Here is a 21,361-nt window from a genome sequence, read left to right as displayed (position 1 = left end):
AGTGCCACCCTGATGACTGAAAGAAGGTATGTGATGCATAATAAGTGTGTGTTTGTTTTTTTTTTTTTCAAATAAATACTGGAGACTTGTTTGAGAACACCATGTTAATATTGCACATCGCATCAATAAAACATTGGGGACAGTTTAGAGAAAAAGGGGCTTGACAGGTTCCCGTTCATACAGTAAAGAATTGTTATAACACATCTAGGAAAGTATGTCAAGCTATGCTCACATCTGCATTGCAACAGTCGTAGCAGCTTGCATAAAATAATTTTAAAATGACAAATTGATTTTACATTTTATTTTTAATATGAAATATATACAGTAAGGAAAGGCAGGTGATCATGTTTCCTTGCTTACACTATACACTACATATAAAACTATGAAGCTTGAATTAAGCCCCTTTCATCTGCAAGAAAAAAAATTATATATATTTCAGTTTTCACTTTGGATAAACAGCTTCCTTAGAATCCATATATATGTCTCCGAAAATAGAAAAGAAAAAAACGAAAAACCCACACAATCAGACCACAATACTTGTGACACATTTTAGATCTAAAGCAAGAAAGAAGTTTTTCAGATGAAAACAAATAGTTTGTAGTAAATCATATAGTAATGTTAACTTGCTTTCAACTAGGTTAAAGTCAGGTTCACACTGGGAAGTTTGGTGCAGCTTTATGCATCTAAGAAAAAAAAAAAAAAAATGTAATATCAGTTTTACACTGTGCCTTCCATTAGGATTCACGGCACACTGCTATTTGTGATTTAGTCCACAAAACGCTCTTTTGGGTAGGTATAGGTTTGCAACATACCATCTAGAGATACCATATTCCAGAGTTCCCGATCTAAAGGCTATGTGCCTACGGGACTCTGTACCCGCGGATATATCTGCAGGTATGTACGCAGGTATGTTCGCAGGTTTCCCGGAATCCGCAGCTATACATAGCTGCGGGATTCCAGCGAAATATCTGCAGTAAACCTGCGGACATTCATGCAACCTACCTGCGGAAGTCCCAGCCTCTATCTCCATACTGGAAAGCCGGGAATTCCGCAGGAATAATTGACAATGCAGTTACGTGCGGCTGCGGGACATCCGCAGCATGTTCCGCAGCCACACATACTGCAGCATGGACACAGACACTCCCCATGTCCCATAGGATAACATGGGGAATGTCTGTACTTGCTAAAACCTGCACATTTATCTAGAAAATCCAGATAAATCCGCAGGTTTTCTGCGGCAAAATCCGCGGGTACAGAGTCCGGTGGGCACATAGCCTTATGTTATTCTAATATACGTGTTATGTACATAGAGCTGAATAGCTTCTTACACAGGTAGGTGTTATGTACTACACAGACGTGTGGTGTGTGCTGCATAAAAATATTAACACTGGTACATTGTGACTCAATTTGTAACATTAAATAAATCCACATACCAAAGAGTGAGGGAAACGGCGGACCTGTCTTAAGTAGAGTAAATGTATTCACAAGTAGTTGCAGCATTTTACACACATTGTATACTGCTGTTTTTGAACAGAATCAGTACACTGGCCACAACCAAGACCAATACTCTGACTTGTTCTTAGAGTACATTATGAAACCAGACAGAAATCACAGTTACAGAGAACATTCACACAGTTTGACAAGCTGCTGTATTATTGTGCGTATTATTAAGTCTGCTGTTCTAATGGTAAAAGGCATGTCCTATATCCTATGAGAACGGCATTACAAAGTGTCAAGAAAGCTGGATGACAGGATAGACACTAGCCGCTGGCTGCTGCCTCCTCCTTGTCTTGCTTTAGTCTGTAGTCCGCTAAGGCAGCTCTGATTGCATCTTCCGCTAGCACTGAAAAAAAAAAAAAAAAAAAAAAAAAAGTGAGTACATCTAAATAGAGAGGACCACTCTGATACACCCAACACTTGTATTTTTTTCCCCCTGAATGTGTGCATATTGGGATTAAGAAGGGAATTTTGTTTACTTACCGTAAATTCCTTTTCTTCTAGCTCCTATTGGGAGACCCAGACAATTGGGTGTATAGCTACTGCCTCCAGAGGCCACACAAAGTATTACACTTTAAAAAGTGTAACCTTTCCCCTCTGCCTATACACCCTCCCGTGTATCACGGGCCCATCAGTTTTGGTGCCAAAGCAGGAAGGAGGAAACTTATAAATTGGTCTAAGGTAAATTCAATCCGAAGGATGTTCGGAGAACTGAAACCATGAACCAAAAGAACAATTCAACATGAACAACATGTGTACACAAAAGAACAAACAGCCCGAAGGGAACAGGGGCGGGTGCTGGGTCTCCCAATAGGAGCTAGAAGAAAAGGAATTTACGGTAAGTAAACAAAATTCCCTTCTTTGTCGCTCCATTGGGAGACCCAGACAATTGGGACGTCCAAAAGCAGTCCCTGGGTGGGTAAAAGAATACCTCGATAATAAGAGCCGAAACAACGGCCCCCTCTTACAGGTGGGCAACCGCCGCCTGAAGGACTCGCCTACCTAGGCTGGCATCTGCCGAAGCATAGGCATGCACCTGATAGTGTTTCGTGAAAGTGTGCAGACTCGACCAGGTAGCCGCCTGACACACCTGCTGAGCCGTAGCCTGGTGCCGCAATGCCCAGGACGCACCCACGGCTCCGGTAGAATGGGCTTTCAGCCCTGAAGGAATCGGAAGCCCAGAAGGACGGCAGGCTTCAAAAATCGGTTCCTTGATCCACCGAGCCAAGGTTGACTTGGAAGCCTGCGACCCCTTACGCTGGCCAGCGACAAGGACAAAGAGCGCATCAGAGCGGCGCATTGGCGCCGTGCGAGACACGTAGATCCGGAGTGCTCTCACTAGATCTAACAAATGCAAATCCTTTTCATATTGGTGAATTGGATGAGAGCAAAATGAAGGTAAGGAGATATCCTGATTGAGATGAAAAGTGGACACCACCTTAGGGAGAAAGTCCGGGACCGGACGCAGAACCACCTTATCCTGGTGAAATACCAGGAAAAGGCCTTTACGTGACAGCGCTGCAAGCTCTGACACTCTACGGAGTGAAGTAACCGCCACTAGAAATGCCACCTTCTGCGAAAGACGCGTAGAACCATGTTGAGATCCCAGGGTTCCAGCGGACGCTTGTAAGGTGGGACTATGTGGCAAACTCCCTGCAGGAACGTGCGGACCTGCGGAAGCCTGGCTAGACGCTTTTGAAAAAGCACGGAAAGCGCCGAGACTTGACCTTAGGGAGAGCCGAGAGACAACCCTTGTCCAATCCCGATTGAAGGAAGGAAAGAAAACTGGGTAAGGCAAACGGCCAGGGGGTAAACCCCCTCTCAGAGCACCAGGCTAAGAAGATCCTCCAAGTTCTGTGACAGATCTTGGCTGACGTTGGTTTCCTGGCCTGTCTCATAGTGGCCACACAGTCAGGTTGAGGGCCGCAGAATTCAGATGGAAAAATGGCCCTTGAGATAGCAAGTCTGGTCGGTCTGGGAGCGCCCACGGTTGCCCCACCGTGAAATGCCACAGATCGGGGTACCACGACCGCCTCGGCCAATCTGGAGCGACGAGACTGGCGCGGCGGCAGTCGGACCTGATCTTGCGCAACACTCTGGGCAGCATTGCCAGAGGAGGGAATACATAAGGCAGTTGAAACTGCGACCAATCCTGAACTAAGGCGTCCGCCGCCAGAGCTCTGTGGTCCTGAGACCGTGCCATGCATGCCGGGACCTTGTTGTTGTGCCGAGACGCCATGAGATCGACGTCCGGCGTTCCCCAGCGGCAACAGATCTCTTGAAACACGTCCGGGTGGAGAGACCATTCCCCCGCGTCCATGCCCTGGCGACTGAGGAAGTCTGCTTCCCAGTTTTCTACGCCCGGAATGTGAACCGCGGAGATGGTGGAGGCTGTGGCCTCCGCCCACAGCAGAATCCGCCGGACTTTTGGAAGGCTTGACGACTGCGAGTGCCGCCCTGGTGGTTGATGTACGCAACCGCCGTGGCGTTGTCAGACTGTATGCGGATCTGCCTGCCCTCGAGCCACCGATGGAACGCCTTGAGGGCTAGATACACTGCCCTTATCTCCAGAACATTGATCTGAAGGGAGGACTCTGTCAGAGTCCAGGTTCCCTGAGCCTTGTGGTGGAGAAAAACCGCTCCCCATCCTGACAGGCTCGCGTCCGTCGTGACCACAGCCCAGGATGGGGGCAGAAAGGATTTTCCTTTCGACAGAGAAGTGGGGAGAAGCCACCACTGAAGTGAGGTCTCGGCTTCCAGAGACAGAGAGACGTTCCTGTCTAAGGACGTCGGCCTCTTGTCTCATTTGCTCAGAATGTCCCATTGGAGAGGATGCGCAAATGGAACTGCCTCCATTGCTGCCACCATCTTCTTCAGGAAGTGCATGAGGCGCCTCAAGGGGTGCGACTGGGCCCGAAGAAGGGATTGCACCCCTGTCTGCAGCGACCGCTGTTTGTCCAGCGGTAGCTTGACCATCGCTGAGAGAGTATGAACCTCCATCCCGAGGTACGTCAGTGACTGGGTCGGAGACAATTTTGACTTTGGAAAATTGATGATCCACCCGAAACCTCTGGAGAGTCTCCAGAGCAACGGTCAGACTGTGTTAACAAGCCACCCAAGAGGGTGCCTTGACTAGGAGATCGTCTGGGTAAGGGATCACCGAGTGGCCCTGAGAGTGTAGGATCGCTACGACGGATGCCATGACCTTGGTGAAGACCCGTGGGTCTGTCGCCAGGCCGAAAGGCAGTGCCACAAACTGAAGGTGTTCGTCCCCGATGGCGAAACGCAGGAAGCGTTGATGCTCTTGAGCGATCTGCCATGGAGATAGGCATCTGTGATGTCGGTTGATGCTAGGAAGTCTCCTTGGGACATCGAAGCGATGACAGATCGGAGGGATTCCATGCGAAACCGCCTGGTTGTCACATGTTTGTTGAGCAATTTGAGGTCCAAAACGGAACGGAATGAGCCGTCCTTTTTTGGCACCACGAACAGATTGGAGTAAAAACCGCGACCGCGTTCCTGAGGGGAACGGGGATCACCACTCCTTCTGTTGTCAGAGTGTCCACCGCCTGAAAAGCTCAATGGAGGACGTGACTTAGACCGCCGTGGAGAAGAGTTCCTCTGGCTCTTCTGTGGCCTGTTGGACGAGGAGGGCTGGGACGTTTGAGAAGCCAAGGACACAACCTGCGGGGCAGAGATACGTGCGACCGCATTAATCTCAGCCAGAGAAGCGGAGATAGCTTGGAGAGCCCTCACGGCTGCGAAGGCCGGAGTAAAAGATGCGCCTATGGCTTCAAAGATGGATTTCATCATAAGCTTTATTTGCCTGTCAGTGGCATCCATGAGAGATGAACCATCTGCCACTAATACTACGGATCTAGCCGCCAGTCTGGAGACTGTAGGATCCACCCTGTGACACTGAGCCCAACCCTTAACTAAGTCAGGGGGGAAAAGGGTTCATTAAGGCGCTTAGTAAAGCGCTTGTCCGGAAAGTTCTGTGCTTCTGGACAGCCTCTCTGAAGTTAGAGTGATCGAAAAAAAACGCACTCCGTGTACATTTGGGGAACCTAAACTGGTGTTTCTCCCGCTGTGAAGCCGACTCCTCCATAGGAGAAGATGGGGAAGAGAGGTCTAGCACCTGGTCGACGGACGCTATAAGGTCATTTACTATGGCGTCCCCTTCAGGTGTATCCAGATTGAGCGCAACGTTAGGTTCAGAGCCCTGAGCTGCGACCTCCGCTTCATCCTTAACTACGACAGTGAAGTCGTGGAAGGTTCTCAGCGAGCCCGGTTAGCCTGTGTGAGGCCGCGGTCCGTGTCGGAGTTCTCACCGTGGGATCTGGGTGTTACCCCAGGAGCCCCTTGTTGTACCGACCCAGAGGGGCCTGGGGGCGATGAACTCACGGCTCCCTGGCCCTGTGTTACCGGTCTGGACTGCAAAGCTTCTAGCTTAGCAGCCCCTCTGTTCATAGACTGGGCCATGGAATGACTCAGAGAGTTGCTCAGTCAAAACGTGCAAACGCTGTCCCTGCCATCTGTGCCGTGGAAACCGGTGGTACCACCTGAGCCGAGGGTCCCACCCGTGCCAGAGGCTCCGGCTGAGTGAGTGCCCCAGGGGCCAAGCATTTGCAATGATAGGTGGAACCTGCCAGCAATATAGCCGCACAAGAGGTACAGGTTGCAAAGAAAGCCTGTGCCTTGGCACCCTTACTGTTTGCGGACGACCTGCTGATGTCACCTCTTAGTAATCAGCGAGGGTATATAGCCAAAAGCAAATAGTGCTGCCGAACAGTGAAATCATATACCATATAAATAAAATACATATACATATACATACATACATACATACATACATACACATATATATATATATTATATATATATATATATATATATATATATATATATATATATATATATATATATATATATATATATATATATATATATATATATATATATATATATATATATATATATATATATATATATATATACACACATATACATACATACATACATACATACATACATACATACATACATACACTTCGGCACCCAAGGGGGGCCAGCACCCGATTGGGAAACTGGTGCCCCACAGTGCACAGTGAGGGGGGAGGAGGATACCAAGTATGCTCCAGCCCTCACTGCCGACGTCCCGTCGGCCGTCCCGTCGTTACCCCTGACTGGCAGGCCCGGGAACGGGAGTATATGGTACTAGGCCGCAAGAGCCGGGGACTAAAGTTAAAAACGCGGCCGGCAAACAGGCGCGGTCGGCGCGGTAGTCCCGGTCTCACAAACCACACAGCAACCGCTGCAGCGTTTGTAACCCAGGTGCTGTATGCAGCGTCCCCCAAAGGGGACACAGAGTACCTTATGGATGCAGGGCTCTGTCCCTGATGATGTCCTGTCTCCTGTCCGTCAGAATCCCCCAGGGGCTGCGGATGGAGCCCGGTCCCAGTGCATGGCGACCGGTTAGGAACCCCCTCTCCCAGAGCTGCAGTGCTGCCGAACAGTGAGCACGATCTGAGATCTCCACCGGCAGAATCATCCCATAAAACAATGGCTGCCGGCGTTCCGAGGGGAGGAGGGAGCCGAGGGCGGAACCACAAAAGTGCGGGAATCTGCGCCCCATAGTGAACAGTGAGGGGGGAGGAGGACAGCGAAGTGTGCTCCAGCCCTCACCGTCGGCGTCATACCGACCGTCCCGCCCTTCCCCCTGACTGGCAGGCCCAGGGGCGGGAGTTTAATACACTAGGCCGCAAAAGCCGGGGACTAAAGTAAAAACCGCAGCCGGCAAACAGGCATCGTCGGCGCGGTAGTCCCGGTCAAAAAAAAAAAAAATAAAAAAAAAAAAATCACACCGCAGTCGCTGCAGCGTCTGAGGCCAAGGTGCTTCATGCAGCGTCCCAAAGGGGACACAGAGTACCTGTAGATGCAGGGCCATGTCCCCGACGATACTCAGTCTCCTGTCCGGCAGATACCACCAGGGGCTGCGGAGGGAGCCCGGTCCCAGTGGCTGGATGACCGGTTAGGATCCCACTTCACTCAGAGCCCCTAAGGGATGGGGAAGGAAAACGGCATGTGGCTCCAGCCTGTGTACCCGCAATGGGTACCTCAACCTTAACAGCACCGCCGACTCAGTGGGGTGAGAAGGGAGCATGCCGGGAGCCCTGTTAGGGGCCCTCTTTTCTTCCATCCGATATAATCAGCAGCTGCTGCTGACTAAAATGTGGAGCATTGTGTGAGTGTCAGCCTCCTTCAACACAAAGCATAAAACTAATGGGCCAGTGATACACGGGAGGGTGTATAGGCAGAGGGGAGGGGTTACACTTTTTAAAGTGTAATACTTTGTGTGGCCTCCGGAGGCAGTAGCTATACACCCAATTGTCTGGGTCTCCCAATGGAGAGACAAAGAAAATCATTTTTGCAGTTGTGTCAAAAAACATTGCATCGTTACAGGCTTTGTTTCTCTATGAATTGCTGGCTGCAGAAGGAGTTAACAGAATCCAGTCCACTTGTTCTGTCAGGGAGTCTAGCTCTCATCTGCCCTGAGCTCTTCTCAGCTAGCTTATGACAACAAAGATAGTTGAGACTATGATTTTTTTGGTGGTCAATAGTAAACGTGATGGTCTCAGACTACCTCAAACACTCTGTAGACACAGCAGCCAAGGTGTAATCACAGATCAGGTCTCTGCTCTAAACGGAGCTAAAATGTGGCTACGGAGCAAGGTCTGAAATATACAGCAATTAAACATCGCCTAACTGGACAGTGACTAAACTTAGGGGGAACATGATAACTGGAAATTCAAAGAATGGAGCTGTGACCACCAACACTGCATATGACTATGTACCCACATGATTCACAATATATGGAACATTAAAACCACCTGCCTTATATTGTGTAGGTCCCTCTCATGCCACCAATGCAAATTTGACCTGCTGAGAGAAGAGCTCCACAAGACCTCAAAAACTATCCTGTGATATTTACCATCTAGGTTTTAATAGCGGCAGTTTAAGTCCTGCCAAGCTTTAAAGTAAATCACCTGTTAGGTCTCCGAACACCATTAACCTACAGACATGGGGTTACTCTGCAGGTTATTAGCGCACTAAAGCCGTGTGGCCACTGCACTGACAGCCCAGCTGCCGCAACGAAATTAACTTTACCTGGCTTGCAGTCATAGGGGTGTAGCTTCAGTTACCAATGAGTACATAGTGATTGACAGCTGTAAGCACGCCCTGCACTGGTGCACTGCGGAGTCAGCTGTCAGTGGCCAGTATGGTTACAGCTGCCACTCACTATGTCCTGAGGAGTGACTGAAGCCGCGCCAGCACACATCTGATTGTAAGCCGCACGGTGCAGGGAGGGATACAGTTAATTTCTTCCTTGTAGCAGGGCTTTTAGAATCTGTGGACACACAGCTTTAGATGGCTACTAACCTGCAAATTAACCCCATATCTGCAGGTTTAGTGTTACGGGACATGATAAGTTCCCTTTAAAGGAGAGGCCTTCAAGGGTCAGACTTGTTCCTCCAGCACATCCCACAAATGTTCAATCAGCTTGAAATCTATTAAGACAGGTTAACAGTCTGCCCCACCCCCAAGCATAATGGAGCTTTGGCCATCAATAATCCTATTGCCGTACATCAGTGGTCCTTAAAATGGACCACTTTTGCTAGTGCTAACTATTCAATATAGCTTACAAAACCACTTGTCATCACAATTTGGATCATGTTTGACTCCCTTATTCTACTTTGCCCATTTTTCCTTCCTATAAGGCCTCTTTCACATATCAGTTTTTTGCCATCAGGTACAATCCGGCGAATTGCGGATAAAACTGATCCGGCGTCGGATGTCACCGGATCAGTTTTTTCCCCACAGACTCATTTTAGCGCCAGATTGTGCCACATGGCCTTGCGTTTCATCCGTCGTATGACGGATCTGGCAAAAATTTGCCTGCGCAGTCGCTGGAAGAAACGTCGAAAGCCGAGTTTTTTGGGACCGGGAAAAAAAATGAAAGTGACGGATCCAGCGCGGTCAGTCTTTTTAGAATGGAAGCCTATGGGCGCCGCATCCGTCATCATCCGATGACTGAATCAGGCGACGGATCCCTTGTTTGTTTCCGGGCATGCCCAGACTGTAAATTCACTTCTGGTCACCAAAAAAAAAAAATCTCTTCCTCCCTCTCTCACACACACATTACATTTAAATAACGGATGAAAAGTACCATTGCCATAAGATCCATGTTACTTACTGTGTCAGTGGTTTTAAGGTTATTCCTCATGCGTGTGGGTGTGACTGAGATTTTTTTTGTTTTCTGGCTTCCAATATAATTTTGTCAGCTCATGCATTATAAATGGTAGAGGAAGTTAGGGGATCACACTACAATGAAGCAGCAGCATCTTCGTAACCAGGACATTTAACTCATTTGGAGAGAGAAGGATAGGTTGGAGTGGCAGCTGTCACTTCTAGAAAATGCTTGTAGGTTACAAGAATATCAGCCTTTACAAACAGAAGGCTAAGAGATGGCAATTAAAATCGGTACCGTTAATGCTTATGAGCAATGGGACAACAGTTTGATAAAGAAAATCAGTACCACCTGCAGGTAGGTCATGCTTAGGAATCCCATCCAATGGAGGCGTGCCTAAAATTATTTTTATTTCTGTGAAAAAGGATCATTGTCCCATTCTATAGGAAAGGCTAGAGCTCCATTTTTCACATATAGAGCATCAATTGCTCTATCTTTACTGGACATGGTATGAGACATAGCCTTAGAAGATCCTATGTGCGCACTAGTGCATTTTACCCGCGGATTTTCCGCTGAAATTTCTTGAGAAATGTCTGCAATCTTTGTGCAGACATTTCCCAGCAAATCCTATGTGAAAAAAAAATAGCTGTGCGCACACTGCGGATTTTTCTCAAGAAATTTCCTTGAGAAGAATTTCTTGAGAAAACAAGCATGTCCATTATTTTCCGCAGGTACCTGTGGAATACCCCCGGAATTTCACTTCATTCACTGTAATGTAATCTCGAAATTACGGGGGTATACCGCAGGTAGCAAATGATGTGCGGTATACCCCCGGTATAGCCGCGATTTACCTGCGGTAATTGCTCATCGCTGCCTGCGGTTTTGCAGGAAGCGATGTCATTATGCCAGGAAGAGGAAGCTGAGCAGAGAAAACACAGACGTCACACTGCCTGGACGCCGCACAGAAGCACTTCCGTGCGACCTCCAGGTGCCCGGGCAGTCTGTGTCCCACTCCAGCCTTGCGGCTGCCTGCACTGCAGCGTGTCAGTGTGTGCCCGTGTCGCGGGCGGAGGAGGGGACGCTGCGCTCTCCCACTGCTCGGGTCCGGCTGCCGCTGCTGCTGCGGCCTCTGCTGCTCGGTGGCTCAAGCGATGTGCCGGATCCTGGGGACTCGAGCGGCGCTCCTCGCCCGTGAGTGAAAAGGGGATTGGTTTTGGGGATTTATTGTCCGTGACGCAACCCACGGTTGTGGTGATTGTGTGGACACCACCGCTGCTCTGTATGGGGATCCCGGGAGCGGTGACAGGGAGCAGCTTTGTTGTTATTTCTCCCCTCCGTGGGTAGGGGGTTGGTTGTCCCGGGGCCCGGTGATGGGGTAGGGATGGATGGCAGGCCGGGTGCGAGGCTTGCTGAGGTGCAGGGTCGCGGGGGCAGCGCTGTGCCTCACGGCACGGTGGTACTCACTCAGCCTGAGACGTTGACAGTTCTCGGTAAAACACACGGCTGGAAAGACGGTTCCCACGGACGGCTGCTGTTGCTTTTCCCCGGTAGTTAACGGTGACTGTCTCTTTCCCTGCACCTGAGTTCAATGTTGGTAGCGATGGATTCCCACCGGTAACCCGCTCCCCGACTTGGATATGGGCCGGAGGAGCCCCTCTTTGCCCGCAGGCGCTGGCCCTGAGAAACTGGTGCCGTGGCGGTGTTTCTCTCATACGGTTGGACTGTTGCCTTCAATCGGGACTTAGTTGTTTGGAGACCCGGAGGTCCTCTTCACTGACGGATTTGGCAAATTTACGGCGACTCCTAGCCTTGCCAGGATCCGAAAGGCCCCTGCCAATGGTGCTGGCTTCTCTTTGTATACCGGTCCGGTACCGCCGGGCCACCACCCGTCCACGATCCTTTCGGCAACCTCCGATCAGCCTCCACTGCAGACGGTCACCGTCGTCTGCTAACCTTGCTGTCTCAGTCCGGGGCACACACCCGGACTAACTTCAGGCTTCCAAACTGTCACTTTTTCTCTTTCCACTTCAACTCCTCTCACTTGCTCCTCTACCACTCTCCTCCTAAACTCATCTCTATCTCTTCAACTAACTGCCTGGTTTTCCCGCCTCCAGGACTGTGAACTCCTCGGTGGGCGGAGCCAACCGCCTGGCCCACCCCCTGGTGTGGACATCAGCCCCTGGAGGAAGGCAACAAGGATTTCAGGTTTAGCTTTGGTGTACCTATCCGGGGTGTAGGGTGTCATTACCTGTGACCCCTGGCTTGCCCAGGGCATCACACCCGCAGTGTCAGCAGCCTGTCACGCGGCAGCGAAGGCAGACACTGACACCCTGCAGTGCTGGCAGCCGCGGGGATGACGATCGCTGCTGTCAGGAGGTGAGACCATTACCTGCTGTGACGATCTCCTGCCTCCTGACGTCACCGCGGTCACTGCTGTCTATGCCCGTCTCGCGAGCGGCCCGAGACTGTCACTAGTGGTGATGTCACGGGCTCTCACGATACTTCTGACAACGCGGCGGGCATAGAAGTCAGTGACAGCGCTGACGTCAGCAGTACAGGAGATGATCACAGCAGGTAATGATCTCATCTATCCTCCTGGCAGCAGCGCTCGGCATCCCATGCAGTGACCTGGGCTATTGATGTTAGCTCAGGTCACTGCATTGCTCTCCCAGCCAATGTGACTGGGACAGCGACTATGGTAGGAATCGCCGTGGGACCCCCCCCCCTTATTGAATTACGCCAGACGTGGAATTGATTGTTCTTTTCAATAAATTGGTGAAAGAGGGAATGTTTTGGGGAGTGTTTTTTCAAATAAAAAACTGTTTTTGTTGTCTATTTTTTTTTATTTCTTACTGACTGGGTTGGTGATGTTGGGTATCTGATAGACGCCTGACCTCACCAACCCCAGGGCTTGATGCCAGGTGACATTACACATCTGGCATCAACCCCATATATTACCTCGTTTGCCAACGCACCAGGGCAACGGGATGAGTTGGGGCGAAGCGCCAGGATTGGCACGTCTAATGGATGCGCCACTTCTGGGGCGGCTGCGGCCTGCTATTTTTAGGCTGGGGAGTGTCCAATAACAGTGGACCTCCCTAGTCTGAGAATACCAGACCACAGCTGTCAGCTTTACCTCAGCTGGTGATGCAATTTGGGGGGGACCCCACGTTTTTTGTTTTAAATTATTTATTTAATGTAAAATAACAGCGTGGGGTGCCCTCTGTTTTGGATTACCAGCCAAGGTGAAGCTGCCAGCTGTGGTTTGCAGGCTGCAGCCGTCTGCTTTACCCTAGCTGGCTACAAAAGATGGGGGACCGCATGTCGTTTTTTTTTTAATTTATTGATTTTATGGCTAAATACAAGGCTAAGTACCCTTTAGTGCCACATGAAAGTCACTAAAGGGTGCCAGCTTAGAAAATGCAGGGAGGTGGGACATTATATAGGTCTTTCTCATCTATCTATTTATCTATCCATCTTTCCCTCTATCCATTATCTGTCTATCGATCTATCTATATTATTTATTGCAAAACCGCAGGGACCAACCTGCGGCAAATTCGTGGCAAATCCGCATGCGTTTTTCCCGCAGATTTTTCCGCAGGTGCGGAAATCTTCAACTCCCAGAAATTTCTCAAGAAATTTTCTTGCGAAAAATCACTTTTCTAGTGCGCACATAGCCTAATACATGAACATTTTGGGTCCATCAGAGTAAATGTAATAAATCACTGGCATGTAAACATTTTTCCTCATTTTCATCTAGTGAAAGTAAACTAAGGTTCCCACTGCATGAATCAGATCTTAAAGTGAATAGGGATGGCTATAGACACAGTATTTAATAAAACTGCAATAAAATCTTCAAATATTAACAGATATCCAATATGAAACCGTACTAGAATGTATATTCGATAGACAAGCTATGACGAAGAACTTCTCCCAGTCCCACCCATGGGCGCGGTGATAAAATACCTACTAGAACAATGCAGCTTCACTGGAGGAAGGCAGAGCTCTTTGGCAATATCGGTATTCTTGATTGTCATTGCCTCATCAACCTATCAAATACAAAATTACTGATGAGAATATTTTGCATTAGGCAAGAAAGTGGTTTTCCTTCACCAAGATCACTAAGGAGATATGAAAATTGAAGACTGAAAACAAAAACAACCCAAAATGATAGATATAAAAGTGAAATGTAAAATGATCCAATAATAATTACCGTTTTGCCCTTCACCCATTCAGTAGCAAGAGAGCTGGAAGCAATTGCAGAACCACAGCCAAATGTTTTGAACCTGGCATCAACAATTTTTCCACTTTCATCCACTTCAATCTGCAAGACAACGACTACCAGTTACATCTCTCATAAAAAGTAATCAGGTTGAAAAATATGCACCAATTGAAATATCAACTAACCCAGCAAAAAAGTAAGCCTCAAACAGAGCTATTGACAAAATAAAAAAAAGGCATAAAAAGGTATTAATTAAGATTGTAGCAAAACAAACATTTGGCATCATTAGAATTGTATTGACCCACAAAATAAAAGGTAACCCACACATTAATGTATAGGCTGTGCCTGTATCCACAAAACAAGTACCATATTTTCCGGACCATAAGGCGCACCGGATTATAAGCCGCATTAGCAATGAGCGGCGGCTAAGGCGCCTAGGTTCATATATAAGGCGCATCGGATTATAAGCCGCGGCGCATTAAAGTGAACCTGTCACCAGTTTTATGGCCCCTAAGCTGCGGCCACCACCAGTGGGCTCTTATATACAGCATTGTAACATGCTGTATATAAGAGCGCAGGCCGCGCTGCACAGCATAAAACTCACTTTATAATACAGTACTCACCGAAACCGGTCACTCCAGTGCTGCTTGTCCAGATGGGCGGCGCTGTTCTCAGAGACCGGCACCTCCGCTTTCGGCCATCTTGCTCCTTTGTCTTCTGAAGCCTGTGTGCATGACGCGTCCACGTCACACACACTCGCCGGCACTGAGGTCCTGCGCAGGACTTCAGTGCCGGCGATTTGTGTATGACGTGGACGCGTCATGCACACAGGCTTCAGAAGACAGAGGAGCAAGATGGCCGAAAGAGGAGGCGCCGGTCTCTTGACTTAGACCTCCCTCAGCCACTCAATCATCTTCTCCTCGTCCATCCAGCCCTTTGGGTTAGCTTTGATGACACCAGCAGGAAACTTTTCTTTGGGGAAAAGTCTCTCTCTTGAAAATGACCATGGGTGGTAGTTTCTGGCCATTAGCCTGACAGGCGAGAACTACAGTGAAAGAGGACTTCTCGTTTCCTGTGGTGCGTATAGATACAGATATAGATATAGATACTGGTCCCCGTTTTCTCAACAGTACGATTTACGGGGATAAGGGGGGACCTCATCCATGTTAGTGATGTGTTCTGGCTGGATTTTCTTTTCATTTATCTTGGTTGTGCAGCAGGTGTGGAAAATGGCCAGCTTCTCTTCATAATCCTTTGGCAGTTGCTGGCAGACCGTAGTTCTGGCGCGGATGGAGAGCTTACGTCTTTTCATAAAACGAAAGCACCATGAAGGACCTCCTTGAAACTCTGATCTCCATGTCGCGTGTTAACGCTGTGGCTTTCAGTTGAATAGAGACAGTGGAGACGCCTCTACCAGCGGTTCTGTTCGATAACCCACTGTTCTATTTTGTCCTCCAACTGTGGCCATCTTGCTTTGATTCCTCGGAAACTCAGTTTGGTCTTTACCTGGCGCAGTGCATCTTCTTGTTTCCTCCAATTACACACCATAGATTCATTTATGTTGACTTCTCTTGCAGCTGCTCTATTTCCATGCTCTACTGCATGATTTATAGCTTTAGGGCTAAGCCACACGGCGAGAAAAACAGTGCGAGTGGAGTGCGATAAAACATCGCATTCCCCTCGGACCAATTCTAGCCTGTGTGTCAGCACACATGAGCGATTATTTTCTCAGCCCTAATCGGACTGAGAAAACAATCGCAGCATGCTGCGACTGTAATGCGAGACTCTTTCTTTCGCACCCATTCAAGTGAATGGGGCGAGAGAAAAATCGCACTGCACTCGCGGTACAACGGTGTACTGCCAGTGCAGTGCGAGAATCACAATAGCAGACTACGCAGGAGAGAGGGAGAGAAATCCCTCCCTCCCCTCCTGAGTGCCGGCCCGCCCCCCGCAGCTGAGGTCTGCTCGCACGAACGGACCTCAGTTGCAAGGACACAGGCATGACACTCGGCTCTGCTGTACTGCCAGCACGAGCCGAGTGCCATGCAAGGGGATCGCAGTAGTGCCCGTGTGGCCCCAGCCTTAATCTTAAAATCTGCATCATAAAGCATGTCGCTTAACAGGAGGCATTTTTGGGGCAGAGATAACCCGCGCTGCTCCCGCGCACAGATCTGTACATATCACCGCACTCAGTGAGGCTCCTGACTACGGTGGCCGTAATGCTCAATCGATGTACTGTACTGTATCCATTTATAAAGCGCACCGGGTTATAAGCCGCACTGTCGATTTCTGAGAAAATCATAGGCTTTTATGTGCGCCTTATGGTCCGGAAAATACGGTACAATCATTAGTGACCCTGGTCATATTACACACACAAATCTTGGGGACTGGATGTACAATCTGATGCTAGCAGGAATAGTTTGATGCAAAATTACATTCAGCAGTGCTGTTCCCTGTATTATGCAACATGAAATACAAACCTGCAGTTTCATTACATCTCCACACGCTGGCGCACCCACTAGGCCCGTTCCAACATTCTTGGCGTTCTTGTCAAGAGAGCCAACGTTCCGTGGGTTCTCATAGTGGTCAACAACCTGTTAACATACAAATAGAGAGTTATTGGATGAAGGTCAAAAAAGTTTCCCCTGCCCTTGACTGGAAATATTGTAGCTTTGCCAACCTGCTACGCAGTAAATCTTATGTAATGCATGACCTACACGGGCAAGAAGCAACTGCTCAAAAGGAAAAGAATAAAATAATAATTCAAAATAAATAAAAAGTTTCACAATTATAGGGGTAGCAGTGGGAGGGGAGGGAGATCAGGATATTATCACTCAACAAAACCAGAGGTCCCCTTCACAGCCTTAAAGAGAATCTGTGAGCAGGTTCTTGCTACCTCATCTTAAAGCAGCATGTTATAGGAGAAGCGACTGTGAATCCAACTATGTAAAACTTTGTTTACAGGATGCAGTGGTTCTGACGCAATCAGTTTTTACATTTAGCAATGCAATAGTGCTGAGAAATCTGCTCCTGCTTGCACCAGGTCATGTACAAAGTCTATAGACAATGAGCTGCTAGTCACAGCAGGGGGAAGTGCCGGACTAGATGACCTGGTCAAGCAATGATAATCTTGTGAAGCTAAAGCAAACATTGCAGGTAAAGAGCACAGTGTGATGAGAGGCATAGCTGAAATCTCTGTTATCCCCTACAGCATGCTGTCTTCAGATTATACACCAAAACTTGCTGACAGATTATCTTTAATGAAAGGCTTCAGAACCAACTTAAATTTAACAATAGTGGTTGGGTCTATTCCGGTAATTGCCGCAAACTGGCATGCAGTTCAGCTGCACCAACATCCTACATGACTCCATGATATCCTCCTACCAAGTAACTATATAATGATTAGAATTTAGAAGCACATCCATTCACTATGTACACATTATCAAACAGCTAGATCCACACTAACATGTCAAGGCATTTCTACATAAAATATCTACCAATGAAGTGTCTCAATGTCATTGAATTGGGAGGAGAAAATGTGAACAATTCTTAAAACTAATTCAATAAAGCACAAAGCAAAAAAAGTGCTTACATCAAACCATTTTCTCCTGGACAAGATGTCACTGGCACAGTTACTGTGTGCTCTCAGACTTTTTAATGCAAATGATGCTACCTGCCAGTCAACACTAGCTGATGTATTTGTAGCTTCAGGTGATATTTCAGAACATGTGTACATGAGGTGTAAGGCCGGGGCCACACGGGATACTAGTGCGATCCTCGCATGACACACTGCTCGCGCTGGCAGCATAGCGGGAGCAGAGTGTCATGTGAGTGTCCCTGCGACTGAGGTCCGACTGTGCGAGCAGACCTCAGCTGCGGGGGGCAGGCCGGCTCTCAGGAGGGGAGGGAGGGATTTATCTCCCTCTCTCCATCGTAGACAGCTATTGCGATTCTCGCCCTGCACTCGCGGTACACCTGTGTAATGTGAGTGCAGTGCGATCTTTCTCTCGCCCCATAGACTTGAATGGGTGCGAGAGAAAGACTCATTACAATCACAGCATGCTGCGATTGTTTTCTCGGTCCGATCAGGCCACAGCTGTCTGCTTTACCTTTACTGCTTATCAAAAATAAGAGGGACCCCACATCAGTTTTAAATTTAAGGGGAACCTGTCACCAGGTTTTTTGCCCTATAAGCTGCTGCCACCAGTAGGCTCTTATATACCGCATTCTAACATACTGTATATAAGAGCCCAGGCCGCTGTGTAGAACGTAAAAATCACTTTATAATACTTACCTAAACTGGTCGCTGCAGTGGATGTGGCTCAAATGGGAGTCTTCGTCCTCCGGTGTCAGCGCCTCTTTCGTCCATCTTCGTCCTCCGTCTGAAGCCTGTGTGCACGACTCGTCTACGTCATACACACTCGCCGGTCCCGCGCATGCGCACTACAATACTTTGATCTGCCCTGCTCAGGACCTGAATGCCAGCAAGTGTGTATGACATCGGATGAGTCATGCACCGCGGTTTCAGAAGGAAAACAGAGGCGGCACCGGAGGACGAAGATGCCCATTTGAGCCACATCCACCGCAGCGACCAGTTTAGCTGATTATAAAGTGATTTTTATGTTCTACACAGCGGCCTGGGCTCTTATATAAGAGTATGTTAGAATGCGATATATAAGAGCCCGGTGGTGGTGGCCACAGCTTATAGGGCAAACAACTGGTGACAGGTTCCCTTTAATTATGAAAAGCTGTCCAATAAGCTCCTCCACAGGGTGCAATTATATCTACATATCTATCTCTTTAGCATTCATTGGTGTCCAGAAACACTAGGTATAAAATTCTATTTAAAAAAAAAGTGCATTTTTCCTGCCAAGAGGTGCAGAAATTACCGCATCCAAATGCAGAGCATGTTGAGAGCGTTTCCACACATCATGGGGGCTTTTTTGCATCTAATGCAAAGTTTATTGGGAAAATCTGCACATAAAATTCACAGAAGAAATTGACGTTATGAGACTGGAAGACACTGGGGTTTTGACGCAGCATAAATAAATTCACCAAAAACTGATGATGGTGCGCACAGCCTGTGATCCCTGGTCCTAAGTGCAGCCCTGCTATAGCAAACCCCAGGAGCAGGTGCTGCAGGCGGTGCCAGGTACAGGACATGCTGTAGACTCAGGACAGACCTGCCCAAGCCACAAGCACCCGCTGCGCAGCTCCTGTACACGCTGGGAGTCCGCCGACAGCCGCAGCCCGTCCTGACAGGCCCCGCCGGCAGCCTCTGCACGGTCCGGCGCCCGGGTACCCCACAGAAGGGCCTGCTGCCGTCCTCCCCGGCCGCGGGGCGGTGACCTCTCCTCATACCCCACATGACACAGCAATGTACGCACCTTCTTGTGGTAGGCGGCACACGGGACCCGCAGCTCCGGCGCCGCACACCTACTCCACACGGAGCAAAACAGACGTCCCACTCCAGCCATTACGTCTGCCCAACAGTCAACACGGCGGAGATGGCGGCGCGCTGACGCTGCTGTGTACGGAAGTCACGTGGCGCTATCACAGCAGCCCTGACGTGCGGCCTCTGCCGGAGCCTGAAGTCCTGGGTCACCTGATGGGGGCGTGTCCTGTATTATGTAAGGACGTGAAATGGGGCTGGAGGAGGGGCGGGATCGCTAGTCACCAATGGAAGAGGCAAAGGAAGGTCTGTCAGTACTCAGTAGCACAGCAATGTCTACAATGGAGGGGGGAAAAGAGACTCTGTTCAGCACAGCAGAGTATACATTGGAGGGGGAAAAGAGGGTCTGTCTGCACAGCAGACTTTATAATGGAGGGGCGGCACGGTGGCTCAGTGGTTAACACTGCAGTCTTGCAGCGCTGGGGTCCTGGGTTCACATCCCACCAAGGACACCATCTGCAAGGAGTTTGTATGTTCTCCCCGTGCTTGCATGGGCTTCCTCCGGGTTCTCCGGCTTCCTCCCACACTCCAAAAACATACTGAAAGGGACCTTAGATTGTGAGCCCCAATGGGGACAGTGTTGCCAATGTATGTAAAGTGCTGTGAAATTAATAGCGCTATATAAATGAATAAATATATTATCTATATATATAATTGCCTTAGTCTGTCTGTCGGTGACACAAAGCTGATTGGCCGCTGGGCTCGCCATGGCCCCGCCCCCCCGCACGGATTGGCCGCTGCGCCCCCGCACGGATTGGCCGGCCGCTCGCCCAGGCTCCGCCCCCCCACAGATTGGCCTCTCACCCCGGCACCCTGCAGGCATTGGCAACTCGGCCACGCCTCGCCCCCCTCACGCAATGCACGCTAGCTCTGGCCCCAACCCCCCCACGCATTCCCCGAACCGACACGGTCATGGAGCCACGACTACCAGGTGAGTACTGTACCCCTGGGAGCCCACATCAGCGTACGCCGCCAAACCAGCCGACACATACCCTCGCATTGCTGGGGCTGGCCGGCGTATGCTGGTGTAGGCTCCCGTGCGAGCGGGGGACAAGATACGCTGGTAACCATGGTAGCATAGTTACCAAGGCATCAAGGTCCTGCAGCGGCGGAACATACACACACGCACACACATAACAGCACACACACCTCACATCGCATCCACATACTCACAACATCCTGGGATATCGCTTGCTTCTCAGCGGCGATACTGTGCTGTGAGCTTCCAGGACCTGCCGGAGGATCACATGTCCAGAAGCATGTGGTATCTCCGGATGTTGTGAGTATGAGCGCGTATGTGCAATATCGTCAATGTGTGGGTGTGTGTGAGTGTATGCGATCGGATCTGTGAGTGTCGGCAGAGGAGCACGGCGTGCTGGAAGAGGCTGGGATGGGGAGGCTGAGAGAAGAGAGGCTGATGCTGGGGGAGGCTGAGGCTGGGGTAGGCTGGGAGGAGAGAGGCTGATGCTGGGGACCGAAAAGGCTGATGCTGGGAGGAGAGAGGGGGAGGCTGGGGTAGGCTGGGAGGAGAGAGGCTGATGCTGGGAGGAGAGAGGCTGATGCTGGCTGAGGCTGAGGCTGGGGTAGGCTGGGAGGAGAGAGGCTGATGCTGGGGACAGAAAAGGCTGATGCTGGGAGGAGAGAGGCTGATGCTGGGGGAGGCTGAGGCTGGGAGGAGAGAGGCTGATGCTGGGGACAGAGAGGCTGATGCTGGGGACAGAGAGGCTGATGCTGGGAGGAGAGAGGCTGATGCTGGGGGCAGAGAGGCTGATGCTGCGGGTAGAGAGGCTGATGCTGGTGCAGCATGGGGGATGGAGCACGATGGGGGGTGCGCAGCATGGGGGATGGAGCACGTTTGGGAGTGCGCAGCATGGCGGATGGAGCACGTTTGGGAGTGCGCAGCATGGCGGATGGAGCACGTTTGGGAGTGTGCAGCATGGCG

General features: G+C 49.6%; 1 protein-coding gene across 1 annotated transcript; it reads right to left on the bottom strand.

Moving 5' to 3' along the window:
- Window positions 1-286: 286 nt before the first annotated feature.
- On the bottom strand, window positions 287-19,571 carry ISCU (iron-sulfur cluster assembly enzyme). The gene is made up of 5 exons (XM_075320016.1): window positions 19,355-19,571; window positions 16,448-16,561; window positions 13,959-14,069; window positions 13,716-13,794; window positions 287-1,843 (listed from the first exon to the last, which is right to left on the bottom strand). Exons 1-5 carry the CDS (start codon window positions 19,442-19,444, stop codon window positions 1,761-1,763), a joined length of 477 nt encoding a protein of 158 aa, XP_075176131.1. The 5' UTR covers window positions 19,445-19,571; the 3' UTR covers window positions 287-1,760.
- Between the last annotated feature and the right edge of the window lie 1,790 nt (window positions 19,572-21,361).

The sequence above is a fragment of the Anomaloglossus baeobatrachus genome, chromosome 1 (assembly GCF_048569485.1).
Source record: "Anomaloglossus baeobatrachus isolate aAnoBae1 chromosome 1, aAnoBae1.hap1, whole genome shotgun sequence".
NCBI classification, from domain to species: Eukaryota; Metazoa; Chordata; class Amphibia; order Anura; family Aromobatidae; genus Anomaloglossus; species Anomaloglossus baeobatrachus.
The sequence above is the reverse complement of the archived record's forward strand: the minus strand, read 5'-3'. Positions and strand labels throughout refer to the sequence as shown.